At 37.0% G+C, this 22,530-nt stretch overlaps 1 protein-coding gene across 1 annotated transcript; it reads left to right on the forward strand.

Annotated features, from left to right (window-relative positions):
- The first annotated feature begins 19,656 nt into the window (after positions 1–19,656).
- LOC147557640 (organic cation/carnitine transporter 2-like) lies at positions 19,657–21,395 on the forward strand. The gene has a single exon (XM_086664243.1). The coding sequence runs from the start codon at positions 19,736–19,738 to the stop codon at positions 21,305–21,307; it is 1,572 nt and encodes a 523-aa protein (XP_086520369.1). The 5' UTR covers positions 19,657–19,735; the 3' UTR covers positions 21,308–21,395.
- Positions 21,396–22,530: the final 1,135 nt, after the last annotated feature.

Here is a 22,530-nt window from a genome sequence, read left to right on the forward strand (position 1 = left end):
ACCGCTCAAATGATTGAGTTTAGTTCTAATGGTAGATCAAACCAATTGGATTAATTTTGGACTTTTCTTGATTATTCAGGGGTCAAGTTTAGATTTTCGATTTGAACATAAAACCAGATCCATGTCAATATCAGTGAGTTCAACATCAGATATGGAGAATGGGTATTGGTTAATCGAAGATGATCAAGTTGTTCTACTTAATACAATTAGTGATAATTATAAAGGAGTTAGTGTAGATACGGGCAATTTCTCTCAAAAATTTTTCTCTCAAAAATTTCTCTCTCTCTAGAGATTTATTGATGATGAAGAATTATTAGAAGAAGAAGACTAGAGTTAGGGTTTATGGGAAAAAGAGGGAGGAGTTAAAATAAAGTTCTAATTTTTTGAGGACTTGAATGAAAAATAATACAGTGTTGTACCCTTAAAAATTGTTGTCCATATAATTTTTTTTTATTTTGTTGGTTGTCCGCTTAAAATAGTTGTCCATATAAGAAAATCGATTGTCCACGTATTGGCCACCTAAAAGAATCTATATAAGAACTACTCAGCCAAAAATCATTTCTTTTCTTTGAGACATTTTATCAAACAAAAGAAGAGCATATGTTACCGACATAATTTTTGCACGCCCTAAATTGATAACTTCAAAACTACACTAGAGAATCTTAAAATGGGTCAAATTAACAAAACATTAAACCGCAAGAAGTCCATAAGAGTACACAAAAAAAGCAAGAACAACCTCACCTGAAATTGATCCAGCAACTGTATGCTACATAACCTTCATCATAAACTGGGTCATGAAAATCAGACAAGAATTTGGTTTAGCTATGTATGAAAACAAGATCATGAATACGAAAACATTCATGTGACAAGTCGAACTCCATCAGTGCAATCACATAAAGAAAGAAAGAGAACTCAGAGCGAAAAAATACCTTGAGAACTACAATTAGGTCATGAAGAGAGTGAGAAAGAAATAATGACTTGAAATAAATTGGGAGATAAAAATTTAGAGTTATAGGAGAGAAAGAAAAACTCAAGAGTGAGAAAGAAAACTCCAGAGTGAGAGGGAAAGAATGATAAAGGTTTCTTATTTTGGGCACAAAAACCGCGTCGACAAAAGGTTTTACTGATTAACGAAATTTGGTAGAAATTTTCATCGAAATTTGGCAAAAATCTTCGAGGCAGGAAAATATTTTTAATTCCGAGAGAAAATAGTGACATGCGTTGGAAAAGAGTAATCCCGACGACAAATGAAAATCAAATTGTCGAAAATAATCTTTTTCCGACGGAATGTGAAGTTGTCAGTAATAATCATTTCCTCTCGACCCATTAGTCATCCAACATGAATGTTTTTTGACAATTAAAAAGGAAAGTTGTCTGCATTGTTGACTATTTTCGACGGAGTATTTATATGTCATTATAATAATAGTATTTACGACGGTATTTGTGGGTTCCGTCGAATATAATTTGTCACAAGAAGTCTGCATTTTTGTGGTGTGTTCAATTTTGTCTCGCTTACTGACTCTTAAAGTAAGAGTAATTCAATTGAAACAATATTGTTACACTACTTATTATACAACAATTTTATTTTGGATTGGTTAGAGTTTCTTCAACATGTTTTTGAATTACAAAAATAATAGATGCCTATGAGGCACAAAGTTGGTTCCCATTAAGAAGGGAAGTTTTCAGGAACACTTATAAGTTTAACTTATAGGCGCCTCCTTCACTCACTAACTCTCCTTCCAGTTTGCCTTGGAGGAGACGCCTAAAACACTTATGGAGGCGCCTTTCAAACTCCCCTTTGAAAAAAAATCGTATTGTAAAGTTATTGTAATTTATTCTATTAGTAGTTTTTTAATGTAAAATAAGCAAGCACATCATATATAGATAAACCGAAAGATAATCAGTGGCCAAATCGCCCAATTCAGAGGGTTTTGGTTATATTACTTTTTCTGTTTTCTGGGATTTGTTCTTCTATTTTTTTTAGTTGTCTCACTTTTAGTTTCTCTAGATAGAAAGAACAGGAGGAGAGGGTCGGTCGGTTCGCGTCAGAAATCTCTACTAAAATGGAGAATGACTTAAAAGCCGAAAATTTTGGCGCGAAAACTGATCGAACGGTCGTATGTCACGCCAAACTCTCTCTTGATGGGCATGCGTGAAATCGCACGGTACCCTGGGATTTCACTCCAAAATGTTCCACGTTCCCATTGTTGTTGCTTTCAGAAAATGGAGAGGGCATATGTCCTCTTTCTTCTCTTCTTTCTTTAATTCCCATTTGTTTTAAGGCCGCGACTTTGGAGAATAAAGAAAAATCTTCAGGGAGTAAAAAATTTCTACAAAATTGGTCAACTGAGATTGACTTTTTTATTTCTATTTGTTGATATATGGTTTATAATTTTGGGAGTAAAAAAATAAAAAATTTAGAAGATCCAACAAAAGAATTTATAAGGAGCTCTTATAAACATTAACAAAAAAAATTTAGGATCTAAACCCTAAACTCTTTCCAAGTGTTGCTTCTTTTCTTCATCTTCTTCTTCTTCAAAGCTTTGCTTTTTCAAATCAATAAACCCTAAAACACATGGAGACTTTGTGTGATGATTCCTAGAGTTCGAGTGTTTGTTCCCTCTTTATCTCTCTAACTTTGTTTCTAATTTTAGAGAGGTAAGGATAGTAGGGGTTGGAGATTTGGGAAAGATAAGTAAGAGCAGTGATGGAGAAGAAAGAGCAAAAAATTGGCTAGAAGTAGTTGTAGGGTATTATACCCTTATACTAGTGTTTATAGCGGATAACGACATCTAATGTCTAACACTACTATCCCCAAGATCGTCATGCAAAACTAGTAATTAACTAATAAGAAGATAGTAGATAACCTTAATCGCTATTTCCTTCGAGCTAGTTGAATAAATTAAAGAAGACCAAGAGCTTCAAACGTAGCTCCTCTACTTGGGAACACCGAATAGTGTATTTAATCTCCCTCCTTGAAAGCTCGCTAGCACTCCAATGGTGGCTTGATAATAATAAGATCTTCTTCTTGCTTGACTAGAAGATAGCGTGGGAATTAGCTCACTTTCTCCTCTCTACTTGATGTGGTAGAGTAAGAAATCTTAGAGAGAAATTCCACGCCTTATTCTCTGCCCTAAGAGTGTTTATATAGAACCCTAATAAGAATTCACCTCCTTTTAGGTTTCCTAAAACACCCTTTATAATAAGATTTAGGGAAATTATCGAAAATATCAACTATTGATATTTTCTCAATTCCCTAAAGAGGAGGTGTCCAAACACCACGAAAATTGGCAGATATAATTCTTATTATATCAGCAACTAACCCTCCAAAATTCAGCCCAATATGAGTCCTAGAAGTACCCGAATCGGTCTAGGCCCAAAACCCTTATTTCGGGCTTTTTTGCTATCTTTTGCCCACATTCTATTTAGGCTTGTGAGATATGTTTATGGGACATTCCCAATGTTATATCACACTCCCACTAGTCATATCATCCGATTAAATACCCATTCTTATGTGTAACTCGATGTAGGATCCGATCGAAGTTAGCCGCAAATTACTTCGTAATTCGACGATCGTAGTTGGTTTCTAGCTAAACACTAGGACCCCTAAATCAATCGGACTTGATGATCTTTTTCATCAATTGTCCTAGCCGACATATTGCTCGCATTGCCATCTTGGTCGAAGGACATCTCCTTCAGACTCCCACTTGGACTTAGAACAAGTGCAATGCCTCGATTTCCGTGTCAATTTAGTATTCCATCTGATACGTCACGTCATTCAGACTTTTTTGACCTCCGAGTACAACTGTAAAAGACAAACGATTAATTCTTAATCCGTTTGAGCGCGGCCACGCATTTTCAGTTGTCACTCATCAAGTGGCCTTGAGACACTTTTGACCTAATGTGATTAGGATGACACAATCTATTCTTGCGCTCCCACTTAACTTCATGTCTCTCCTGTCCTTTCCAATATCTGTCTTTATAACCTCCTTTTACGGCGCGGTGTTTGACGGAACCAAAGTCGGACATTCCTTACATAAGATGAGTGGAGCTGATGGGTCATGAAAATGTCCCATCAGAGTCGTTTAATTTAGTCGAGTTAGTCGGTTTCGAGTCTTTATTATAATAAAATGGTTGGTTTATTCCAAATCTGAGCATCTTCCGTAAAACTCTTTTTACCTACTTAGTTTTACTTGTCGAAGTTTATTCCAAATTTACCTCATGCCTTAGACTGTGTATGAATCTCATACTATGTCTTAGGGACAGTTTAGTTTGACTACCGTGGTAGTCGGTTTTAAACTTTGCTTATTATCAATTAATTTGAAGATTGCTATCTTCAAGCTTGATAATATCTAGTAATCTTTACTAGAGTTAAGGCTTTTAATTTCTTATGTAGAGTTTGCTACGATGACAATTTGTACTACTTTCATCCTTTAGCCTTCTGGGATGTTTCAGTAGTGATTCGGGTTTCCAATCCGAATTGGATGTCTAAATGCTCATCATGTTCAACATGACTTGACTTTATGTTTATGAACATAGATGTCTCTCTCACGCGTGCTTGCTCATCGGTATCTTTCAGACCCCGAGTGTTGCAACGTTCTTTGTCATGAGTTTTTGGGTCGAAATTCTTATAGACTTTTCCGAGTCTTAGATTTTCGGTTTCGGATCTCAAACATCTCAGCGTACTGAGTCTTTCTAATCCTATCATCTTTCTGATCTATGCTTATAGATCTTCAGATGCCCAAAATGACATTTTATCCTTGTGTGTGGTCCTTTTATTGAGTCAGTTTGTTGCTGTTATACAACATCCTATGTTGTACTCAATGTTTTGTATGTACTCTGCATACGGAAGGTTTGTTGCTCCCACTTACCTTCTTGAAATTCGTGATTCAAGAATTTCTCCATTCCTCGGGAATCAAAACCATTTTGATTTTCTCTGTGAATCGAAGATTCTGACTCTTGGGTGCTTAAACCGACGATGGATTTTTCGAGCATGCTTATGGACATAACTTGATTTGAAGAATCTTATTCTTCTTGTCTAGTTTCGGGAAACATGAATGTTTCCACCCTTCTCAGTTTTCTACTTTGGAAAAGTAATTTAGGTCTACCGTTGACTTAAATTATCAAGCTTCATGTCTTGATGAGATATTGCTTCCATGATGATTTTGGCTTCTAGCCAAAATCTAGAGTTAGTTTCCGTCTCTGCGCAGGTGTTTTATCTCTTTAGAAATAACCTTTATTTTTGAGTCTTTGAGATTACTTTTGACCGTAAGGGCTTTGAACAACAATTTGGTGTACTCTCAGACGCTTGAGAGTTCTCCTGCGATTGACATTCGTTTTTGTGCGGTGGGTTTATAAGATCATATCTTTAACCTTTCCTTTTCCGAGGAGCCGCAGTTTGTTGCTCTTGGTCGAATTTAATCGTCCTGTACAAGTTTCATGATTGTTCTTCATGACTCTTTATGATTTTTCTCATGATCGAATTAATTCGACTTGTACTTTTCTCCCACTTATTCTTGTAATAATTAGTGCTTTTCTCCCAGACTACTAGGTGTACTATTTACTAGAAGAATACTATCATGAGCAACAAACACTTTGTTCTCTTGATTGGTTGTGTTTGACTCAAGTTTTTTTACTATCTTGTCAAAGTGATTCTTTACTTCTGGTGTACTTTGTTTGAACCTTTCAAACATTCCGACTCACACTTTATGATTTGTACGTTTCCATACTTCGTGAAGTTTGTCGGAGTACGTATTGAAGTATCTCTCGTTAGCTTCTGCAAGTAAACTTATAGGTCTGCATAATACCGTATGAGTCCTAATAGGTTACCAGTCTTATGCCCTTTTGATAGGGTGACTTTGTCAATTAGTCCTTAAGACCTAATCGACAATGCTGAAGGTGATGAGTTTGAATCTCTTGATATCAGCCATTATCAATGTTAACCTTTAGTTAATTTACCACTGGTTTAAAACATCAGATGATTCTAGAAGAAAAAAATAATTATTATTAAGTTCTAAGCTAGATCAGTGTCTAAGAGAAGACTTCGATCCCTTTCAGCATCCTTAACATTACTGCTTTTGCTCCCTCTTGGATCTTTACTTCTTTTAGTCAAGTATGCGATTCCCTTGAGCTTTACCGAGCCGCTCATCCGGTCTTAAAATAACCTGATGAAGGAATTTTACGATACTTGTTTAACTTTGTTAACAAGGATATGGAACCGGAATTCATAATTCCATTCCTTTTGTCCTCCAGATGCTAAGGGTAGTTTCCTTTTAAATGGTCTAGCCATTATTTGGAAACATTGACAGTAATGAGGAATCCTCTTGATCATGTACTTGGCAACTGCTTTTCTTTCATCAAATGTTTGTCTCACTTGACTGACCCTTTGCCCTTTTGAATCTTAAGAGCTCTTTCTTAGATTCGTTGTACCAAATCTCAAGAACCTTTCTTAGATTGGATATTCCCATATGTTCTGCTTAGTTTGTTCGTAACAACCTGAGTGACTCATTTAAAGTCTTACCTATCTTTGTTCAATCGATATTGAATTGGGTGATAGATGTATTCTATTGTCTTCTCTTAGGATGACTTTCAGATTTTCTTGGACGTCTCGTAACTCTCCATTTATGACTTCTGTAGGAATTTCTTCCTCAGTTTGTCTTAATGGTTATGCTAGCATCCATTACTCTTCCAAAGAGAATATTTACGATTGCTTGCAAATGGCTTTTGACCTTCTTCAGTATGAGTCCACATTGGGATTGGTTATTCTAGTAAGCTTTCCTTTTGAATCTGAGAACTATTCTCGGATTCATTCTTCCATTCTAGGAAGTGGATCAACACCTCCCTTAGGTGTGATTGAAAGTTGAACTCGTTTCATGTGTCATCTTAAAACTACATAAAAGAAATGGCAAAGTTTTAAAACTCGTTATCGTTTTGAAAAACTTAGTTTTCCCACATTATTCAATAAAAATCGTCCCCGGCTGAATAAGTGATTCCAAGATCCCAGTTCTTCGGAGTAAAGCGGACGAAGGCCCTACCCTTTGACTGCGTTGTTCCGGTTGAGTGAACCACTTCACTGATCATACCTTATGACTCTTGGTTGATAGATTTCATTAATGAATGACTAATCTATCCTTTTGCTTCGAGTATCCAAGACTCTCTTGCTGATCTCGTTGAGTAGAACCATTTAGACGTGTAGGCCTCTTCTATAGACCTACCCGCATTGTCCCAAGGTAGAGGAGGTACTCTGCGAAGGCCGACCCACCTTCCTCGAACAAGGGCGCAACGAGTGTCTTAATCTGGATAGGCGATTACTCAAGATTATGTTTTGGGGACTTTTACACTAGTCTGGCGTTTGTTATAGTGAACTATTTAGCCTAACTAACATCCACGACATAAAGCGTAAATAAGTAAGTAAATGCGCGCGAGAAAATAAGTCAAGCAGACATGGATCCTAGTATGGCCCCTCACCTAAAAGATCTAATCTCCTTTGGTTTGCTTCTTGTTTCGCCTTTTGGTTCGTCTAGATCTCCATCTTTGAACCTCTATTGATTTCTCCCACTCGCCTTTGGATTCATTCCTTGAGTTTCTTCAATGGACTCATAGACCCTAACTCTAATTACAAGACTTTAACGATTCGCAGATCGTATAAACTTGAAATTAAAATTAATTACAAATATGCACCCATCCGTGCATAAAAAAAGAATATAGAAACAAATCTATGACCATACTAGTTTCCCGCATTCACATCACATGCATTCATATAATATATTAAGGCTAAGAATTATGTATGCATGATTATCTTGGGAGACACTTTTTGTCGACATCACATGTCACATTACGGACCTTAAGTCTAAATTCGAAGAATTCAAATAATGGTGCGTTCCGGTTTTATCTTTTATGATTTCTAAAATCATCTTTAAGAAAAACTCCATTTTTGGGCTCGAGAAAGCCCGGGTCAATTTCGGAAAAAAACTTGGTTCGATTCTTAATGATTTCATAAATCAAAATAAAGAGAAATCCGGTTTGGCCTTCTGGATGACCCGAATTAATTTTGAAATTATTTGGTTGGAATCGGAAGAAAATTTGGCAAAAACTCCCACTCGAATGATGGTCCATTTTCGTGGTCCGAAAAGCCTCGAAAAAGCCCGGGACAAGTCCTAGACAAGTCCCGGCCCAAGCCCACAAAAGGGCTCGGACTAGGTCCGGACATAGCACGGCCCATAGGGCCGGCACATCCTGGCCGAGGTCTATCAAGGCCTGGTCTTCGCCCTGGCCGGAGCCAGGACGCTAGTCCATGCACCAGACGCGTCCTAGACGTGTCTGGTGCTGGACCGGACCAGCATTAGGTGTCTCGTACCTAGTCCGAGACACCCAGGACCCCAGGCGCGTCTCCAAGACGCGTCCGGTGGTAGCTACTGGACGTGTCTGGTCGCGTCTGAAGGACGCGTCCCAGACGCGTCTTGGTATGGCTACTGGTCACGTTTGGAATATGCGACCTCAGTAGCTGGACGCGTCTGCCAGACGCGTCCACCAGTAGCTGGGACGCTTCTGTTCAGACGCGTCCACCAGTGCTGGAACGCGTCTGGTCAGACGCGTCCACAGTTGCTACTAGTCTAGCCAGAGAGCTTCCTGGCCATATTTCATGAGTTTCTAAAAAACTCATGTTTCTAAATTTTTTTTTTCTTTTGCAACTCTAAGTTGCTATTTTCCAATTTTAAAACTCTTTCTAAATTTTGAAATTCTTTTAGAACTCTTCTAAATATTTTCAAAACTTTTAGAAACTTTTAAAATTTTCCAAATTTTGTTTTTGGAGTTTCCTAAAACTCAAAACAACTCCTTTTAGAACACTTCTAAATTCCAAATTTTTGTTTTTAGGAGTTTCCTAAAACTCAAAAATAACTCTTTAAATCAACCAATTTTGGATCAAAATTCTAGGTTTTTGAAACTTTTTCAAGAACAATTTTGAAAACCAATTCAAAATCAATGAAATTCAATGTTTTGAAACAATTTCAATCATCAATTTCGATTTTTAATTTGAAAACTAGTTGAATCATATTCATTGTAATCAAATCATGAGTTTATAATGAAGGGAATTATACCCTTATACTAGTGTTTATAGCGGATAACGACATCTAATGTATAACACTAGTATTCCCAAGATCATCATGCAAAACTAGTAATTAACCAATAAGAAGATAGTAGATTACCGTAATCGCTATTTCCCTCGAATTAGTTGTATAGATTAAAGAAGACCAAGAGCTTCAAACGTAGCTCCTCTACTTGGGACACCGAATAGTGTATTTACTCCCTCCTTGAAAGCTCGCTAGCACTCCAATGGTGGTTTGATAATAAGAAGACCTTCTTCTTGCTTGACTAGAAGATAGCTTGGGAATTAACTCACTTTCTCCTCTCTACTTGATGTGGTAGAGTAAGAAAGCTTAGAGAGAAATTCCACACCTTATTCTCAGCCCTAAGAGTGTTTATATAGAACCCTAATAAGAATCCACCTCCTTTTAGGTTTCCTAAAACACCCTTTAGAATAAGATTTAGGGAAATAGTCGAAAATAGCAACTAGTTGATATTTTCTCAATTACCTAAAGATATGACGTCCAAACCCAGGCAAAATTGGCAGATTTAATGTTCATAACATAAGGAAACGTCCCTCCAAAAATCAGCCCAATCCGAGCCCTAAAAGTGCCCGAATCGGCCTAGGCCCAAAACCCTTATTTCAGGCCTTTTTGCTATCTTTTGCCCAAATTCTATTTAGTCCTGTGAGATATGTTTATGGGACATTCCCAATGTTATATCACACTCCCACTAGTCATATCATCCGATTAAATACCCATTCTTATGTGTAACCCGATGTAGGATCCGATCGAAGTTAGCCGCGAATTACTTCGTAATTCGACGATCGTAGTTGGTTTCTAGCTAAACGCTACGACCCCTAAATCAATCGGACTTGATAATCTTCTTCATCAATTGTCCTAGCCGACATATTGCTCGCATTGCCATCTTGGTCGAAGGACATCTCCTTCAACTCCTTCAGACTCCCACTTGGACTTAGAACAAGTGCAATGCCTCGATTCCCGTGTCAATTTAGTATCCCATCTGATTCGTCACGTCATTCAGACTTTCTTGATATCTGAGTACAACTATAAAATACAAACGGTTAACTCCTAATCCGTTTGAGCGTGGCCACACATTTTCAGTTGCTACTCATCAAGTGGCCTTGAGACACTTTGTACCTAATGTGATTAGGTTGACACAATCCATTCTTGCGCTCCCACTTAACTTCATGTCTATCCTGTCCTTCCCAGTATCCGTCTTTATAACCTCCTTTTACGGCGCGGCGTTTGACGGAACCAAAGTCGGACATTCTATTCATAAGATGAGTGGAGCACTCATGTTTTGAGGAATCTCTCCAATTGTCTTTATAAGAAGTATTGACGTTCATCACGAGTGATGTACTTCTCATTTGAGGGTTATCCAGTGTATAAACCTTTTACACACCCACGTAGTCGAATAGAATATACTATTCCTATAGCCCATGAAACTGCGCTATCCCATCGACTCCCGTGCTAGTCTTCGTGAGTCATTGTTGCCCATGCAATGACCTGGACCAGGGATTTGATAATAAATATTCCAAGTTCACTTAATAGGGTTTTATTCATCAGATCACGTATCTGACAAACCTATTCGGAATGTTTTATCATCAATGGACTGTCGTTTAAACACTAAACCAAATTTAGACGACTGGTGAAATAACTCTATTATTTCTGATAACGAGAGTTGTAAATCTGAGCCTCTTCCGTAAAACTCTTTTTACCCACTCAGTTTTACTTGTCGAGGTTTAAAATTATACCTCATGCCTTAGACTCTTGTATGACTCTCATACTTTGTCTTAGGTGACAGTTTAGTTTGACTACGGATGTAATCCGTTTAAACTTTGCTAATTATCAATTAATTTGAAGACCGTTATCTTCAACCTTGATAATTCCTAGCTAGTAACTTTTACTAGAGTTAAGGCTTTTAATTCTTTATGTAGTATTTGCAACAGTTCCCAGCTTAAAACACTTTTAGCCTACTTTCCTTCCATGTCTGGAAGTTTGCTACGATGACATGTTCAACTTTTGTACTACTTCATCCTTTAGCCTTCTAGGATGTTTCTAAGTAGTGTTTCGGTTTTCAAATCCGAATTTGGATATTCAAATGCTAATCATATCCAATATGATTGACTTTATGTATTCGAACATAAATCTCTCTCTCATGCTTGTTTGCTACATCGGTTTCTTTTCAAACTCCGATTTAGCAACGCTCTTAGTCATGAGTTTTGGGTCGAAATTCTTTTAGACTTTCCGAGTCTTAGATTTTCTGTTTCGGATCTGAAGCATCTCAGCATACTGAGTCTCGTGATTCAAGATTTTCTTCATTCCTCAGGAATCAAACTTCTTTGATTGCCTTTTTGAATCGAAGATTCTAACTCTTGCGTGCTTTTAATCCGTCGATAGATTTCTGAAGCATGCCTATGGACATAACTTGATTGGAAGAATCTTATTCTTCTTGTCTAGTTTCGGGAAACATGAATGTTTCCATCCTTCTCAGTTTTCTATTTTGGAAAACCAATTTAGGTCTTCTGTTGACTTAAATTATCAAGCTTCATGTCTTGACGAGATATGGATTCCACGATGATTTTGGCTTCTAACCAAAATCTAGAGTCAGTTTCCGTTTCTGCGCAGGTCTTTTATCTCTTCAGAAATAACCTTTATTTTTTGAGTCTTTAAGATTTTATTTTGACCTTTCAGGGCTTTTGAACAACAATTTGGAATTTTCTCAACTACTTTGAGATATTCCTTTAGAGACACTTTCACTCGCTTTGAGAGTTCTCCTGCGAATGACATTCGCTTTTGTGCGGTGGGTTTACAAGATCATATCTTTAACCTTTCCTTTTCCGAGGAGCCGCAGTTTGTTGCTCTTGGTCGAATTTAATCGTCTTGTACAAGTTTCATGATTGTTCTTCATGACCCTCCATGATTTTTCTCATGATCGAATTAAATCGACTTGTACTTTTCTCCCACTTATTCTTGTAATAATTAGTACTTTTCTCCCAGACTACTAGGTGTGCTAATTACTAGAAGAATACTATCATGAGCAACAAACACTTTGTTTTCTTGATTGCATGTGGAAAAAGCCCAAATTTCTTCTAAAGAAATTGTGTCAGACTTTAGCTAATTTTTGTAATGCTTTTATAAGCTCAGCTATTAGACGGACTTTGGTAAGTGTGAAAACAATCGTTTCTAGAATATATCCCAAAATATTCGGAAGACTGGCTTAAACCCATCATTAATCGAATCATGCATAGCAGTGTTCAATTACTCCCAATGATTCCACCATCCCTCAGATGTGTTCCATGGAGTGAGTTGGGAAACGGTTTCTTAACTCCTTTGATGGTTATCAAGTGTTTGACTCAAGTTTTCACCACTCCAATCTAATCGGACGGCTTAAACTCTCTTGTCAAAGTGATTTTTTACTTCGGTTTGTACTTTGTTTGAACCTTTCAAACATTCCGACTTACACTTTATGATTTGTACGTTTTCATACTTCATGAAGTTGTCAGAGTACGTATTGAAGTTTTTCCCGTTTGCTTCTTATAGGCCTGCATAACACCGTATGAGTCCTAATAGATTACTAGTCTCTATGCCTTTTGAAAAAGGGCGACTTTGTCAATTAGTCCTTAAGACCCAATTGACAATGCTAAAGTTAATGAGTTTGAATCTCTTGATATGAGCCTTTATCAATGTTAATCTTTAGTTAATTTACCACTGGTTTTAAAACATCAGATGTTTCTAGAAGAACAAAATAATCATTACTAAGTTCTAAGCTAGATCAGTGTCTAAAAGAAGACTTCAATCCCTTTCAGCATCCCTAGCACTACTGCTTCTGCTCCCTCTTGGATCTTTACTTCTTTCAGTCAAGTATGTGATTCCCTTGAGCTTTACCGAGCCGCACATCCGGTTTTAAAATGCCAGATGAAGGAATTTTACGATACTTGTTTTTAACTTTGTTAACAAGGATACGGAACCGGAATTCATAATTCCATTCCTTTTGTCCTCCAGGTGCTAAAGGTAGTTTCCTTTTAAAATGGTCTAACCATTATTTGGAAACATTTACAGTAATGAGAAATACTCTTGATCATGTACTCGGCAACTGCTTTTCTTTAATCAAATACTTGTCTTACTTGACTGATCCTTTGCCCTTTTGAATCAAGAACTCTTTCTTAGATTCCTTTCATCGAATCTTAAGAACTGTTTCTTAGATTCGATGTTCCCGTGTGTTTTGCTCAGTGTTCATAACAACCTGAGTGACTCATCTAAGGTCTTATCTATCTTTGCTCAATCGATATTGAATTGGGTGATAGATGAATTCTGTTGTCTTCCATTAGGATGACTTTCAGATTGCCATGGAGGTCTCGTGCCTCTCCATTAATGACTTCTGTAGGAACTATTTCCTCAGTTTGTCTCAATGGTCGTGCTAGCATTCATTACTCTTCCAAAGAAAATGTTATACGATTGCTTGCAAATGACTTTGGCCCTTCTTCGGTATGAGTCAACATTGGAATTGGGTGTTCTAGTACGCTTTCCTTTTAAATCGGAGAACCTTTTTCGATTTATTCTTCCATTCTAGGAAGTTGTGCTCATTCAGCTTCTCCTTGTCGAGAAGTGAGCAGAAGTTGAAAATATCTTTTGTCATCTTTGAACTACATAAAAGAAATGGCAAAGTTTTAAAACTCGTTATCATTTTGAAAAACTTAGTTTTCCCACATTATTCAATAAAAATCGTCCCCGATTGAATAAGTGATTCCAAGATCTCAGTTCTTCGGAGTAAAGCGGACGAAGGCCCTACCCTTTGACTGCGTTGTTCCGGTTGAGTGAACCACTTCACTGATCATACCTTATGACTCTTGGTTGATAGATTTCATTAATGAATGACTAATCTATCCTTTTGCTTCGAGTATCCAAGACTCTCTTGCTGATCTCGTTGAGTAGAACCATTTAGACGTGTAGGCCTCTTCTATAGACCTACCCGCATTGTCCCAAGGTAGAGGAGGTACTCTGCGAAGGCCGACCCACCTTCCTCGAACAAGGGCGCAACGAGTGTCTTAATCTAGATAGGCGATTACTCAAGATTATGTTTTGGGGACTTTTACGCTAGTCTGGCGTTTGTTATAGTGAGCTATTTAGCCTAACTAACATCCACGACATAAAGCGTAAATAAGTAAGTAAATGCGCGCGAGAAAGTAAATCATGCAGACATGGATCCTAGTATGGCCCCTAACCTAGAAGATCTAATCTCCTTTGGTTTTCTTCTTGTTTCGCCTTTTGGTTCGTCTTAGATCGCCATCTTTGAACCTCCATTGATTTCTCCCACTCGCCTTTGGATTTCATCCTCGAGTTTCTTCAATGGACTCATAGACCCTAAACTCTAATTACAAGACTCTAACGATTCGCAGATCGTATAAACTTGAAATTAAAATTAATTACAAAGCATGCACCCATCCGTGCTTAAAACAAGAATATAAAAATAAATCTATGGCCATACTAGTTTCCCGCATTCACATCACATGCATTCATATAATATATCAAGGCTAAGAATTATATATGCATGATTATCTTGGGAGACACTTTTGTTGACATCACCTGTCACATTACGGACCTTAAGTCTAAATTCGAAGAATTCAACTAATGGTGCGTTCCGGTTTTATCTTTTATGATTTCTAAAATCATCTTTAAGAAAAACTCCGTTTCGGGTTCTGAAAGCTCGGGTCAATTTCGGAAAAAATATTGGTTCGATTCTTAATGATTTCATAAATCAATTTAAAGAGAAATCCGTTTTAGCCTTCTGGATGGCCCGGATTGATTTTGGAATTATTTGGTTGGAATCGGAAGAAATTTTGGGAAAAACTCCCACTCGAATGATGGTCCCTTTTCGTGGTCCGAAAAGCCTCGAAAAATCCCGGGACAAGTCCTAGACAAGTCCCGGCCCAAGCCCACAAAAGCGCTCGGACAAGGTCCGGACATAGCACGGCCCATAGGGCCGTGCATGTCCTGGCCGAGGCCTATCAAGGCCTGGTCTCGTCCTGGCCGGAGCCAGGACGCTAGTCCATGTACCAGACGCGTCCTAAACGTGTCTGGTGCTGGACAGGACCAGCACTAGGTGTCTCGGACTAGTCCGAGACACCCAGAACCTCCCAGACGCGACTCCAAGACGCGTTTGGTCGAGAGCCCTGGACGCGTCCTAGCTGCTCTGGACGCGTCTCCAAGACGCGTATAGATGCTTCCATCACAGCTGGTGGTCGAGTCCTAGACTCGACCTGGACGCGTCCCAGCTGCTCTGGACGCGTCCCAGCTGCTCTGGACGCGCCTAGTGGACGCGACCAGCAGCTTCTGTCCGGCCAGGAAGCTTCCTGGCCGCACAATAGGGTTTCCAAAACCCTAGTTTCCAAATTTTTTTTTTTTTTGTTGTGCAAATCTTATTTGCTAACTTCCAATTTTAAAACTCTTTCTAAATTTTGAAATCTTTTAGAACACTTCTAAAATTTTTCTAAACTTTTAGAAACTTTTAAAATTTTCCAAATTTTGTTTTGGGAGTTTCCTAAAACTCAAAACACTTCTTTTAGAACACATCTAAATTCCAAATTTTATTTTTGGGAGTTTCCTAAAACTCAAAAACAACTCTTTTAATCAACCAATTTTGGATCAAAATTCAAGGTTTTTGAAACTTTTTCAAGAACAATGTTGAAAACCAATTCAAAATCAATGAAATTCAATGTTTTGAAATACTTTCAATCATCAATTTTGATTTTAATTTGAAAAACTAGTTGAATCATATTCATTGTAATCAAATTATGAGTTTGAAGTACTTTTAAAACACTTTTAAAATACTTTATAAACTCAATCTATCAAACTATCAAGCATATCAAATATCAATTAGTTCGATTCTTAGCAAAAACTAGTTAATTGCAAGAGGCTCTGACACCACTGAAGGGAATTATACCCTTATACTAGTGTTTATAGCGGATAACGACATCTAATGTCTAACACTAGTATTCCCAAGATCATCATGCAAAACTAGTAATTAACCAATAAGAAGATAGTAGATTACCTTAATCGCTATTTCCCTCGAATTAGTTGTATAGATTAAAGAAGACCAAGAGCTTCAAACGTAGCTCCTCTACTTGGGACACCGAATAGTGTATTTAATCTCCCTTCTTGAAAGCTCGCTAGCACTCCAATGGTGGTTTGATAATAAGAAGACCTTCTTCTTGCTTGACTAGAAGATAGCTTGGGAATTAGCTCACTTTCTCCTCTCTACTTGATGTGGTAGAGTAAGAAAGCTTAGAGAGAAATTTCACACCTTATTCTCTGCCCTAAGAGTGTTTATATAGAACCCTAATAAGAATCCACCTCCTTTTAGGTTTCCTAAAACACCCTTTAGAATAAGATCTAGGGAAATAGTCGAAAATAGCAACTAGTTGATATTTTCTCAATTACCTAAGGAGATGACGTCCAAACCCAGCCAAAATTGGCAGATTTAATGTTCATAATATAAGGAAACGTCCCTCCAAAAATCAGCCCAATCCGAGCCCTAGAAGTGCCCGAATCGGCCTAGGCCCAAAACCCTTATTTCAGGCCTTTTTGCTATCTTTTGCCCAAATTCTATTTAGGCCAGTGAGATATGTTTATGGGACACTCCCAATGTTATATCACACTCCCACTAGTCATATCATCCGATTAAATACCCATTCTTATGTGTAACCCGATGTAGGATCCGATCGAAGTTAGCCGCGAATTACTTCGTAATTCGACGATCGTAGTTGGTTTCTAGCTAAACGCTACGACCCCTAAATCAATCGGACTTGATGATCTTCTTCATCAATTGTCCTAGCCGACATATTGCTCGCATTGCCATCTTGGTCGAAGGACATCTCCTTCAAATCCTTCATATAATACCTTTTAAAACACTTTTAAAACTTAATAAACTCAAACTATCAAACTATCAAGCATATCAAATATCAATTAGTTCGATTCTTAGCAAAAACTAGTTAATTTCAAGAGGCTCTGACGCCACTGTAGGGTATTATACACTTATACTAGTGTTTATAGCGGATAACGACATCTAATGTCTAACATTAGTATCCCCAACATCATCATGCAAAACTAGTAATTAACTAATAGGAAGATAGTAGATTACCTTAATCGTTATTTCCTTCGAGCTAGTTGAATAGATTAAAGAAGACCAAGAGCTTCAAACGTAGCTCCTCTACTTGGGACACCGAACGATGTATTTAATCTCCCTCCTCGAAAGCTCGCTAGCACTCTAATGGTGGTTTGATAATAAGAAGACCTTCTTCTTGCTTGACTAGAAGATAGCTTGGGAATTAACTCACTTTCTCCTCTCTACTTGATGTGGTAGAGTAAGAAAGCTTAGAGAGAAATTCCACGCCTTATTCTCTGCCCTAAGAGTGTTTATATAGAACCCTAATAAGAATTCACCTCCTTTTAGGTTTCCTAAAACACCCTTTAGAATAAGATTTAGGGAAATTGTCAAAAATAGCAACTATTGATATTTTCTCAATTCCCTAAGGAGGAGGTGTCCAAACACCACGAAAATTGTCAGATATAATGCTTATTATATCAGCAACTAACCCTCCAAAATTTAGCCCAATCCGAGTCCTAGAAGTACCCGAATCGGTCTAGGGCCAAAATCCTTATTTCGGGCCTTTTTGCTATCTTTTGCCCAAATTCTATTTAGGCCTGTGAGATATGTTTATGGGACATTCTCAATGTTATATCACACTCCCACTAGTCATATCATCTGATTAAATACCCATTCTTATGTGTAACCCGATGTAGGATCCGATCGAAGTTAGCCGCGAATTACTTCGTAATTCGACGATCGTAGTTGGTTTCTAGCTAAACACTACGACCCTTAAATCAATCGGACTTGATGATCTTCTTCATCAATTTTCCTAGCCGACATATTGCTCGCATTGCCATCTTGGTCGAAGGACATCTCCTTCAACTCCTTCAGTAGCTAGAGATGAGATGGATGAGTTTTTCTTCAAAGAAGAAGAAAGAGGGAGAAATGACTTAAAATAAAAAAAAATCGATTTTTTTACATAAAGTTAATTTTGTAAATTGTAAATTTTTTTTGTAATCTCCATAAAAAAATATGACTTCGAATTTCTTTTAAAGAAACATGGATTTCCAGGAGAATTCATTCCCCGTGAATTATTATTTATTCTTCAAAGTCACGGCCTTGCTTTAAATGCTCTAGCACTGGTCTCGTACTACCAAAGATACTAGTCTCATATTAATTTATTTATATGCATTCTTAGCCGTTTTGAACTATTCGACAAATTTGTCAATTGAACCATGTCTTGTAACATAGTAATGAGAGGCCGAGGAGGTCATTTAATTAGGAGGACTTTTGTTCAGACCATGCCCACCAATGTTCCTATTATGAGTTGTGGGCATTTCAAATGTGTACCGATGTTTGTGTTATCCTTTAGGACATCTCAAAAGTTCTGAAATGTTTGTGCTCTTCGTTTGAGACACTTTAAATAAATCTCAATATCTGTGTTATTCGTTCAAGACACTTCAAATGTCTCCTAATGTCTATGTCATTGATTTGTGACACGTAAATCACAGACATTTCAAAACACATTAGTTTCATAAACATTTGAAGATATTGTAGTATAAATTAAGAGAATTTTTGGAGAGAAAATGTCTTTGAAAATATGAAAAAGATTTGTGGACATTTTAATAAAAAAGATAATAAAAGTAAATAATTATTATTATTATAATTATACTTAAAATAATAACAATATAACACATTTTGTCCATATATCTTTCTAAATCTCCATCCCCTCCTTTATATTATTTTTAATCCACATTCCGCACAACCAACTAAAACCCATGAAATGCCAAGTTTTAATGATGTGTAGCTGAGCTAATATTGCTCAAATGGTTAAATAAAATTAGTGATTCAAAGAATCCATCCCCATGGCCAACTCACTCAAAAACAAACCATTCCCATGTGCTTCTGGTTTCTAAAACTAACAAATTAATTAACCACTAGTTCAACAAAAAAAAAAAAAACAAATTAATTAACCATGGTTTTTGGACTCCTCTTCTGCCAATGACACCCCTGTGAGCCCTACTTGATCTCATTTTCATTACAAAAATCCATTAGTATATTACTTTGTTTCACAATTTGCATGGTTTGCATACGAAACACAAGCCTAAGATATACTACTGAAATGTCGTTTTAGCCGAGAGCAACACGGAATTAAGCCCACCTAATCTATCTTTTAACAAAAGAATCTTGTCTTACTTTTAACTTCGATCTAAATCTTAGTATTAATTTATAAAATAAATGCATTGAGATACTTTATTATCTTTAAGATGTGCATTTATAAAGAAGTAAAAAAAAAAAAAAAAAAAAAAGAATAAATGATTACTAGAGATAATAGTGTTTAGGGACCATCATAAAAACCTTTTTTAAGATTCAACCTCATCTAAACCCTCACTCTTCATCCACAAGTTGTCCTTCTTTACCAACTTGTACTTCAAGATATTAAAAAAAAAACATCTAACATCTCTCTCTCTCTCCTTTCCTCTCACCCTATTTGAATCCTCAGTAGCAGGAGCACCTACTCAAATTTTCCATTAGATACATGGAGGACGATTCGCCAACCATTTCCACCTTACCCAGCTCCACCGATTCGCAATACACTCCCTTCCTCGAGAAACGCATTAAAAACCTAGACGAAACGATCGAGAGGTTCATAGGAAGTTTCGGATGGGCCCAATTGGTACAAGCAGTAGTTGTATCTTTTGCATGGGTATTTGATGCACAACAAACGTTCATAAGTGTATTCACTGATTTTGTACCAAAATGGCACTGTCTTGATCCAACCGATTCATGTAACTCAGTTATTGACTCATGCAAACTACCTAGAAGTTCATGGGCATGGGATGATGGACCAATTCCAACATCTATAGTGTCACAATGGGATCTTTCCTGCCTAGGCCTGATTGTAGCGGGTCTACCCACCTCGTCGTTCTTCGCTGGTTGTCTATTGGGTGGACTCGTTCTAGCTACACTAGCCGACTCATCATTCGGTCGTAAGAACATGTTACTTTTATCTTCACTCTTAATGTCATTAGCTGCTTTTTTAACAACATTTTCTCCTAATGTTTGGGTCTACTCGATTTTACGATTCATAACCGGATTTGGTCGGGCCACAATTGGGACATGTTCGCTCGTTTTAGCCTCCGAAATCGTCGGGAAAAAACGTCGGGACAAGGTGGGGATAATAGGATTCTTTTGTTTCACTGTGGGCTTCTTATCTTTACCAATCATGGCATATTTAACAAAAGGGTCTTCATGGAAAGTAATGTATTTATTAACATCAATACCGACTATATTTTACTCTATAGTGGTCTATTTTATGGTATATGAATCGCCTAGATGGCTTATACTCAAAGGACGTAAGAAAGACGCTATTAGTACTTTGAAAAGTATTGCTACTTTTCCCGACGAGTTGACTAGTTCAATGTGTCGCTTATCGGGAATATTGTTAGAACCAGAACAATGTAATGTGGATTTGTACTCGGCCATCAAGATTTTATGGAACAAGAAATGGGCTTTCCGAAGATTATCGGCCATTATGACAGTTGCATTTGGGATTGGAATGATGTACTATGGGATCCCATTAGGGTTGGATAATTTGGGCCCTAATCTCTACTTAAGTGTTGCACTTAACGCCTTATCCGAGTTACCCGCTTCATTGATCACCTTTTTCCTTATAGGGAGATTGAATAGACGAAGTTCGATGCTTATTTTCACGATGATGGCCGGCTTTTGTAGTGTTTTGTGTGTGATGATAAAAAGTGGAAGGCAAGGATTGAGAACCGGAGTTGAATTAGTGTCATTTTTTAGTACGTGTACCGCTTTTGATGTGTTATTGATTTACACCTTAGAGTTATTTCCAACATGTGTAAGGAATTCAGCATTGTCAATGGTGAGACAAGCACTTGTGCTTGGTGGTGTGTTTAGCCCTGCTCTGGTTGTAGCAGGAAGAGGCAATGGAGGGATGTCTTCTTATGGAGTGTTTGGCATAGTGATTGGCTTGTGTGGGTTGTTTACTCTTTGTTTGCCAGAGACTAGAGGTGAGACTTTAAGTGATACCATGGATGAGGAAGAGGAGAAAGAGAATGTTAAAACCTCCATAATCAATGTATGATCATGCTTAATACAACCCTTGTAGAGTGAGGAACTTTTAATTAAGCTTCACATGTACCATGTTCATGAAATTCATTAACATTCTACTCTACCTCTATATAAACACAAGTATATTATGTTTTTATGTGTTAGAATCCATTAGGCCTAAGACCATCAACCCTGAGAGAGAGTTTCCCTAGATTTGTCTACCTTCCCAAATGACAAATAATAAACGAAGGGAAATGCTAATGACATAGAATAATTTATTTAATTTAAGATGAGTATATTATTTTGCTAATGACATAGAATAATTTAATTAAGACCTTCCAATCTTCCATCAAACTCATAGTTGGAGTCACTCATTACTTATGACTTATCATTCATACCGCGCTAAGAGTGTATACCCTTTAACACAACATCTTGAAATATTGATTATAAAACAGTGTCCAAGTCTAAAACCAACTTGGAAAGGAAAAAAACTTCCTAGAAAAAAAACTTCCTAGACTTCTCTACTTTGTACGCCTTATTCTCAAATTTTTAGATAGTGGAAACATATTCTCAATGAACACATTTAAAGTAAGGTTGTGTTTGATATCAGGGAAATAATTCCATGGAAATAAAAGAGTTCCATGGAAAGTCTTCCACGGAATTTATTCCATGAAAATAAGAGTTCTTTCGTTTGGTAGTCATTTATTATTCTGCGGAATTACGAACTCTGTTATTTGGTTGACAACTAATTTCTACGAATATAATATTCAATTAAGATATTTTATTCACTTTTTATGTAGTAAAAATGACAATTTTACTTTTATGTTGCCAAATTTACATTTTCATCGTTATGCTGTCGAAATTACACTTGTACCCTTATGTTTTCGAAATGACAACGTATGGATAAAAACGAGATTTTACTAATATAAAAGGGTAAAATTGTAATTTTAATGTAAAAGTGTGGACATGCCATTTTTACAAGATAAAGGTAAGAATGTCATTCAGACCACATAAGGTTAAAAATGTCATTTTGATATTATCAAGGATAAAAATGTCATTTTGACAACATAAGGGTAAAATGTCAATTTGATATTATAAAAGGGTAAAAATGTAATTTTGGCTATATAAAGCCAAAATGTCATTTTGACAACTTTGTAAACATGTCATTTTGTAAGAAGGACAAAATGTCATTTTGCTCAATGTATAAGTAAAAGTTTATTTTGCTAAATTTTGTGGGTAAAAAATGTCATTTTGAAC

The sequence above is a fragment of the Eschscholzia californica genome, unplaced genomic scaffold, assembly GCF_041429995.1.
Source record: "Eschscholzia californica isolate CP2 unplaced genomic scaffold, dmEscCali1.0.p SCAF_2, whole genome shotgun sequence".
Lineage (NCBI taxonomy): Eukaryota > Viridiplantae > Streptophyta > Magnoliopsida > Ranunculales > Papaveraceae > Eschscholzia > Eschscholzia californica.